The sequence below is a fragment of the Monoraphidium neglectum genome, assembly GCF_000611645.1.
Source record: "Monoraphidium neglectum strain SAG 48.87 unplaced genomic scaffold scaffold01178, whole genome shotgun sequence".
In the NCBI taxonomy this organism is placed as follows: domain Eukaryota; kingdom Viridiplantae; phylum Chlorophyta; class Chlorophyceae; order Sphaeropleales; family Selenastraceae; genus Monoraphidium; species Monoraphidium neglectum.
Genome location: NW_014012450.1, coordinates 9370 through 16972, shown reverse-complemented (window position 1 = coordinate 16972; position 7603 = coordinate 9370). Strand labels below are relative to the sequence as shown.

Below are 7603 nucleotides of genomic sequence, written 5' to 3'. Positions count from 1 at the left end.
ACGAGGGCGGGTGGGGCCGCGACGGCGCCCCCAAGCACTTCTACAGCTCTAGCCTCCCCCGCAGCGGCGGCCGGCGCCACGCGCCCCTCATGGGCGAGTCCCCGCCGAGCCACCACGTTGGCTGGCTCATGGGCGCCACCCCGCCTGACGGCAACGGCCTGCTGGGCACGTCCCCGCAGTTCGGCAGCGGCGGGCGCGGCCACGGCGCGGGGCTGTTTGGCAGCAGCCCGCGCACAGGGGCGCACAGCATGGGCACGAGCGCGCCGCTGGGCAAGTTCCAGCACCCGAGCCACTCGCTGCTGGAGGACGGCGGGTTCAAGCAGATCCGCTACGTCAAGTACTACCGGCGCTGCATCGAGGACCGCGCGGCAAAGGGTGAGCCCGGGCACGCGCAGAGTTTGGGGCTGCGCGGCAGCAGGGGCCCTGGCGCGGGCACCGCGCGCGCCGCGCCCTGTGCGGCGGACGGCGCGGCCCCCCGTGTGAGCGGCGCCGGGTGCCTCCTGTTGGCGGCCGTGCGGCCTGCATCGCGCGCCCTCCGAGCTCTTGCCGCGCCCCCGCGCGACGCCCACGCTCCCCCTGCGCCCACCCCCGCGCCCGGCCCCGCCCCTCCCTCCTTACAGGCATCGGCCAGAGCGAGGAGATGAACACGCTGTTCCGCTTCTGGTCCTACTTCCTGCGCGACCACTTCAACGACCGGATGTACCAAGACTTTATGAAGTGAGCACCGCCCGCAGAAACGCGGCCTCCGCCGCTCGCGCTCGGAGGCTCAAGAAGGGGGGGGCGCGCGGGGGCAGCGGCACGGCGGCGAGCCGCCTGGGATCTGCGGGAGGCCGCGCGCGGCGTTCGCCTCCGGCCGCCATCCGCCACGGCGGCCGCGCAGAGGGCTTGACGCGCGCCATCGTGGTGTTGGCGCTGGTCATGTGCGCTCAACGCCCCGGCCGCAGCCATCACCGACCACCCCGCCGCCCCGCGTCTCTGCCCCCGCAGGTACGCTGACGAGGACGCGGCCGCCAACTACATGTACGGCCTGGAGTGCCTCTTCAGGTTCTTCTCGTATGGCCTGGAGAACAAGTTCAAGCCCGAGCTGTACCGCGACTTCGAGGCGGTGGTGCTGCGCGAGTTCAAGCAGTACAACGGGCTGTACGGCCTAGAGAAGCTCTGGGCGTTCCACCACTACTGCGGACTGCCCGCGGACTGCGACTTGGAGGTGGACCCGGACCTTAAGGCGCTGCTGGAGGGGCCGTACAAGACGCTGGACTGCTTCAGGGACGAGCAGCGGCGGCGGGAGGCTCAGGCGGCGGGTGGCGGCGGCGGCGCAGGGGGGCATGGGCACGCGGCGCACCATCATCACAGTGGACCGCACCCACAGCAGCAGCAGCAGCAGCAGAAGGGGCAGCAGCAGCAGCACAGCCAGGGGCAGGGGCAGCGGCAGCAGCAACAGCAACAGCCAGTGAATGGCGCGGCCGGGGCGGCTGTCAAGGCCAGCTGAGGGGGCAGGTTGGCGCGCAGGCCGGCACGCGCGCTCGCCAACAGGCACCCGCATTGTCTTGACCAGCTAGGCTGTGCTGGACGCCGGCTGCTCGTGTACAGGGGTCATGCCAGAGGAACAGGCAGCAGAGCCGCTTTTCTACTTTCAGCAGACGATAATCAATCGCATCAGTCACACAGTGGGGACGATGGACGGGTTCGACGACCGCGGCGCGGCTGCTGCTGCTGTTGAGGGCCAAGGTCGTGTGGGGCTGCAGCCTTTAGTTGATTGAGGATAGACAGTGCTTCCCACTTTGTGCTCCGTTATTCTCTTTTCCCCCATGTCTCTACCTCAACCGAGAGGACGCAACCGTGGCTATTTCTGACCGGTACATGTGTATTCTTGTGTGTTTGTGTGTTTGGGAGGGGGTTTGCTTGTGCTTGACGCTTGGGCCTTCTCAGGGCATGCCCCCGCACCCCATGCGCACCGCTGACCATGCAGGCAAAAGGCGGGGGTTTGCATGCTGAGGGCCGGCAGGGAGGCCCCGGGTCGGTGTTCAAGAATGCATCTTGCACATTGCGCCCTCAGATACGTACCTTTGGCGGGCTGCTCCCTCAGATACGTACCTTTGGCGGGCTGCTCCCAGCAGGATGCGTACGCCCCTAGTGCTGTCGTGTGTTGAGCCGGAGCGTTGAGTTTGGCAGCTGATCTACAACAATTGATGCCTTGGCTGGCAATGTGTGCCTCACACTGGCCCAGGAATTTGAACAATATTGCGTGGTAATAACGTTTCTCTGATGCATTCTGGAGTTTGGAGGCGGCCAGTCCGCATTGGTGGGCTCGCCGCGCAGCGAGCATGACAGATGCAGCTGGCTTGCCTGACCGCGACCAATGGCAGTTCGCGAAGGAGTAGAGCCTACGGGGCTTCCTGCATTCTCTGGGCCCGGTCTAGGCGTCTGGTGGGTGCACGCCGTCGGCCCCTTGGGTTCATGGATGACTGGGATCAGGCGGCATCCGTGCGTGCTGGTCAAACCCTGCTGACAATGCTCTACAGTATGATGCTGCGCCCATCCCATCATACCAATTGATTGACGTACACGACTACGACTTTGCTAAATTGTGGTTCGGCACCCGAGTCGCGCCAGATCACGCTCATAATCAAAAAATAGCGTGAAGGGTTGCAAATCCACTCTTGGTCGAAGATCATATGACGGAAGCGACCGTGTACTTCGATGAGGTATGGCTTGGTAGTAGGACTGGGCCCTGCAGGCACCGGCGCAAACCGCAGGAACGTGCGGGCGCACCATCGCGCCTCATGCCCGGCTCGTGCCCCTCAGGACTGCAAAGTCAGGGTGCTGGATGTCGACAGCTACAAGAGTTCCAAGTCCCTGCAGGTGCGCTGCCTGATAATGCTCAAATCAGCGCTGCTGGCCTGCCTCCCTAGCCACAATCGCATTCCCACAATCGCCAACGGGCGCCACTTGTCGGCACGCAACAACCAGTCAGCCTGCAAACTCCCGCCCTCCCCCGTTCCTGCAATAACACCCGCAGGAGGAATGCGGCGTGATGGTCAGCAGCATGGAGCAGCTGCAGGCAACGGTGGACAAGTATATGGCTGCAGTCGGCCAGCAGGTGGACCGGATCGAAGCTGAGAAGCTCCGTGCCGTGGGGCTGCGCAACAGGGTGGCCGCGCTGCATGAGGTGAGGCTGGCGAACGGCATGGATACACTTGTTCAACTGGCAAGCGGAGAGCATCGTAGCGGCAGCCGGGCTTCACTGCCTGGGTTGTTGAGGAGAGGAGCGGCACGCGGCATCGCGCCCCAGCCCCGGGTGTGGGGGCTGCTGCGGGTCACCGACCGGGCCTGTGCGCTGCACGCAGGAGCGCCGCCGCAAGCGTCAGGAGCTGCTGCAGCTGCTTCAGGAAAAGCAGGAGGGGCTGGACCGGCTACTGGTGGAGGAGGAGAGCCTGCGGCGCGTGCGGCAGGAGCAAGACCTCATGATAGCGAAGCTGTCAGACCCCAGCGGCGCGGCCTGATGACATGGTAGAGAGGCGGGCGTGGTGGTGCCTGCCCGGGCACGTTGCAAAGGTTTTTGTGTTGTGAGTGCTGGAGACAGTGTGGGCCCACGGGACCTTCAGGCCTGCCTGGCTGCTACCTAGAGCTGGACCCACAACACCATGGCTTCGCTTGAGACCATATAGAGCATGCTTGGGGCCATACAGAGCATATGATCTTTCAGAACCGTTTGGGTCACATGTGTTGGTGCCGTGTGTGCCGACAGGACGGCCTGTGAATGAGTGAAGGGTGCAGCAGCCGATCGCAGGCTGCAGGCGCTGGCGCCAGATGTACGCTACCGTTGAGAGGTGGGGTGACTGTTGGCATGACCGTGTGAATCTCTTGGCTAATGAAATCATATCGTACGGTATGTTTAAGGGTGTCAATCTTACGCCATCGCCTCAAGCTTCATCAAGCCAGCCCGGCCTCCAACAGACAGCGCGGGGCCTTGCTTGGTGCTGGCCAGCGAGGCCACCCTCACCCCCAGTCGTTGCACTGACCAGCCTCAGTTTTTTCCTTTCACTCATAGCAGCTCTCTCGGACAGTCCCGTTTCAAACATCGTGATCTCGCCCTTCGCGCCAGGCAGATATGAGCGGAGCGGACACACCTAGGGGCCCGTTTCTCACGTACGATGCCGCAACACCCCTCTGCCCCGGCGCGCCGCGCAAGGCGCGACCACCGCCGGGCCACTTTGACGTGAGCGCACTGCATCGCACCGCGCTCCCGCCTCAGGCATGCAACCCCACGCGCCGCCGCATCTCTGGCTGGTCTGCACATACAGGCACAGCCAACTAACCCACTCATAGATGGCGCCCGATGGCATGCAGCCACCTTGCCTCATCAATGTTGTACAATGTATCCTTCCCACGAGGCGCGTGCATGCACTCACACATCCTTGGCCAAACTCGGGCGCCGCTGTCCCCTACGTGCCTCGCAGCTGTCACAAGATGCGCCGATGCGTCGTATCAGCTTTGGCTTCGGCCCTGGCGCCCGGGTCTCAGTGGGAGAGCCCTCAACCCAGCAGGTCACCGTGATGCAGCCGGAGCAGCAACAGGAGGCTCAGGCAGGGTTGGAGGAGCAGCAGGCGCAGCAAAGACTGGCACAGCAGCAGCAGCAGCACCAGCGGCAATTAGAGACGGTTGTATGGCAGGGGCCGCACGGCGCGACGGCCTCCGCAAGTGGCGCAGAGGAGCGGCGCGTCAGCCCAGCGCAGCAAGCCGCCGGGAGGGACAGCCCGCTCCAACGCCAGCGGCACCACAACCTGCACCAAGACCCAAACGCACTGGAACTGAGCTCGCCCACGCTGCCGACCAGGTTCACCTGCCCGCCGCTGGCAAAGCGCCCCCGCACAACCTCCACGTCCGTGCGCTTGTTCCGCTGAGGCGCCCCGCTCATTTCGCCCCGTATGGCGCCATGCGAGCGACAGTGCTGGCGCCCTCATCTGCTGTGGCATGTTGCATATAGGGTACAGTTGAGCGAACGCCATCGCCAGGGCTTTCCGCCTGGCAGGAGGCTTGACCTATCATTCACTGACGAGTAGTTGAGAATGATGCTGACGCAAATGTTGACTCGCCCTATTGCACACAAGCCGGAAGTATCCACAATTTGGGTGCGGCTGCGAGAGGCCTGGATTCACAACAAGATGGCAGGAACGGGCTGCGAATCGGCTCTTGTGCAGCGGCGTGCGTGGCAGCGCCCACTGGACTTGTCGCCCACCCTTGGGCAGCATCTGCTGCAACGGCTGCGACGACGGGGGCGCCGCCCCTGCATGTATGTTTTCCCAATAGGCATGTGATCGTGCCGTGGTCTGGTCTTCAAAGATAGGCTGCTTTTTACGTCATCGCCCCAGACACCTGGTTCAATTGGCGGCTGTCTTCTCCTGCGTTTCCTGTAGACGGGCAAGCCGCGCAAGTGACTGCTTCACAGCCGCGCATCAACGGCACTGGTACATAAGTGCGTGCAAGATAGGCAGGATTTTGACAATGTCGGCTGAGCTGACACTCAATGACCATCGGCATCGCAGTTGCATTTTGCATTTGGTTGCAAATTTTTCGTCAGGTTAGACGGGCTGTAACACAAGCATATGATTTGCAGCAGCGTGTTCCGATGAATTGAAGCTGTGCGGCATCTGTAAACACCCAGAAACGACTCACCACGCGATACAGTAGACACAAGCAGCTGGGCACACGTGGCTTGATGCAGTAGTCAGCAACCAGACCGCTGTGCCGCCACGCGGCAATACACAAGATTGTTGTTTTATGTTGCATGAAGATGTCGACTCCAACCGCATGGCATCTGGAGTGTTGACAGCTGAATGGTGGTGTGTCTGAGCGCCCAACGGGCGGCCTGTGGCATCTGGGACGTCCTTTTGCATGAGGATAGTACGTGCTGTCCCTTGCAACCACCGTCTGGCATTGCAGCGACATCCCTGCACAAAATAAAGCAAACTTCAAGTCCCCTGCAAGTTGTGCACTAGGAGGTGCTGCTCGCAGCCTGCCCAACCGCACAGAGCAAATTTTGCTGTGCAGCATGCAAGGCTCATAATCTGCTCTACAAGCACGCGAATGGCCGCCAGTGCACTGTGCCTTTCACACCCCCGAGGAGTAGGTAGGAAGCTATTTCTGCGCTAAACCTTGCGAACTTCTGGTGACTGGACTGGAAGCTGTGCGCTGCTATTGGCGCGCGCCGTGACGGTTAGAAGCAATGCCTGGGCGGAAGGGGCTCAATTTGCCGCCAGGTGGTGCAAGCTGTCATCTGGGCGTTAAGCGGGTGCCCTCAGCTGTGCGTGCTCTTTGCTAGGAACCCCTACCTGCTGCGTGTGAGTCCCTTCGCACGGCATTATTGCAGCGCCAGCCAAACACAACCCCATATCATATTGTAGACACGCGCGTGACACCCTGCAAGATTACAGTTGAGCGTTCAGGGCGAAGTTGGGCCGGCAGCTTGCAAATTTCTCCCGACATTCAGGAGTTTCTTCAGTGTTGTTGACGTGCTGTGTGGGCGGTGCCACGCCTACAGGATGTCTCGTGTGCGAGCATGCTGGTACTCACAGACACGTGTGAAGGTCAGGTCTTGCTTGAGCATCACTTGCCAAATTGACATCCTACCAGTATACACCCGTTCAACTCTTTGTCGATGAAGATCAGCTTTCAACCTTGCAGCGTGCGGTCAATCGCTGAGTGAAGTCCACCCAACCCCTTTCACTTCAAGGAAGTCCAGACCACGCGGCCCTGATGTGTCTGATCGCACCATCAATTATGATGCCATAATTGTACTGCCATAGAGCTCATCTTGATAACCAGGCGAGGTGGTGTGGAGCTCTTTCGATGGAGGGGCTGGCGGCGGCGGGCACCTTGCCAGCGAAACTTACTAAGCCCTCATGTGCCCAACCATCTCAGCAATCAAAGCATCTCAACAACCGGGGAGTATACTTTTTCACACAACTTGCAGGCACATCTACGCGCGCGGCCAGCCCAAGCAGGATGCAGGCTTTCAAGGCTCACGTCCCGCGCGCCCGCGCTGGGGCGGTCTCTCGCCGTGCATCTGTGCGAGTGCGGGCGGACAAAGTGTGCATCGTCAACACCAAGGTAGGAGGATCATGTTTTTCTCCTGCGCGCTCGCAAGCCCATTGCCTCTCATCGTTCGCAAATAAATTGTTCGTGGCATGTTTAAAAGTATGGCTCTAGCAGGCGGGCTGAAGCGCACCACAGTGGTCGCTGCACAGGCTCAACGCCATGCCGGCGCACTCGCTGGTGCCGCACCCCGCCTCAACAGGGTGGTGGTCACGCCTTCATCGGCCTCCACCTGGCAAAGCAGCTGATTGCCAAGGGCCACGACGTCACTATCTTCAACGATGGCGATCAGGTCCGAGCGGCTGGCGGACTGCAGCATTCAGCATTCAATTCACGATGCCGCCTCATGCCAGGACCCAGAAAACAGATCCTGGGAAAAGCCACGCAGCGGGATCCGCGCATGCAAGATCGTGAGCAGCTGACTGCGCCCTGCACGCATGCACGCACGCAGTTCCCCTACACCGCAGCGGGCGAGCCCCTCAGCCCCGCCCACGCACCGGCCCCGCAC

General features: G+C 61.9%; 3 protein-coding genes across 3 annotated transcripts in view; all 3 read left to right on the top strand.

Moving 5' to 3' along the window:
- Nucleotides 1-128: 128 nt before the first annotated feature.
- On the top strand, nt 129-1489 carry MNEG_6930 (La-related protein 1; the record flags this gene model as incomplete). Its single annotated transcript, XM_014044601.1, has 3 exons — nt 129-375; nt 621-717; nt 988-1489. 3 exons carry the CDS (start codon nt 129-131, stop codon nt 1487-1489), a joined length of 846 nt encoding a protein of 281 aa, XP_013900055.1.
- Nucleotides 1490-2675: 1186 nt separating this feature from the next.
- MNEG_6929 (intraflagellar transport particle protein 20) lies at nt 2676-3503 on the top strand (the record flags this gene model as incomplete). Its single annotated transcript, XM_014044600.1, has 4 exons — nt 2676-2705; nt 2806-2862; nt 3020-3169; nt 3348-3503. The coding sequence occupies 4 exons, from the start codon at nt 2676-2678 to the stop codon at nt 3501-3503; spliced, it is 393 nt and encodes a 130-aa protein (XP_013900054.1).
- A 3502-nt stretch (nt 3504-7005) lies between these two features.
- The window catches only part of MNEG_6928 (hypothetical protein), a gene marked incomplete at both ends in the record, with an annotated part of 4231 nt that continues 3633 nt past the window's right edge, over nt 7006-7603 (top strand). The window contains 2 exons of the mRNA XM_014044599.1: nt 7006-7110; nt 7298-7387. Of these exons, the coding sequence (XP_013900053.1) occupies nt 7006-7110; nt 7298-7387 (195 nt within the window). The remainder of the gene's footprint in view (nt 7111-7297; nt 7388-7603) is intronic.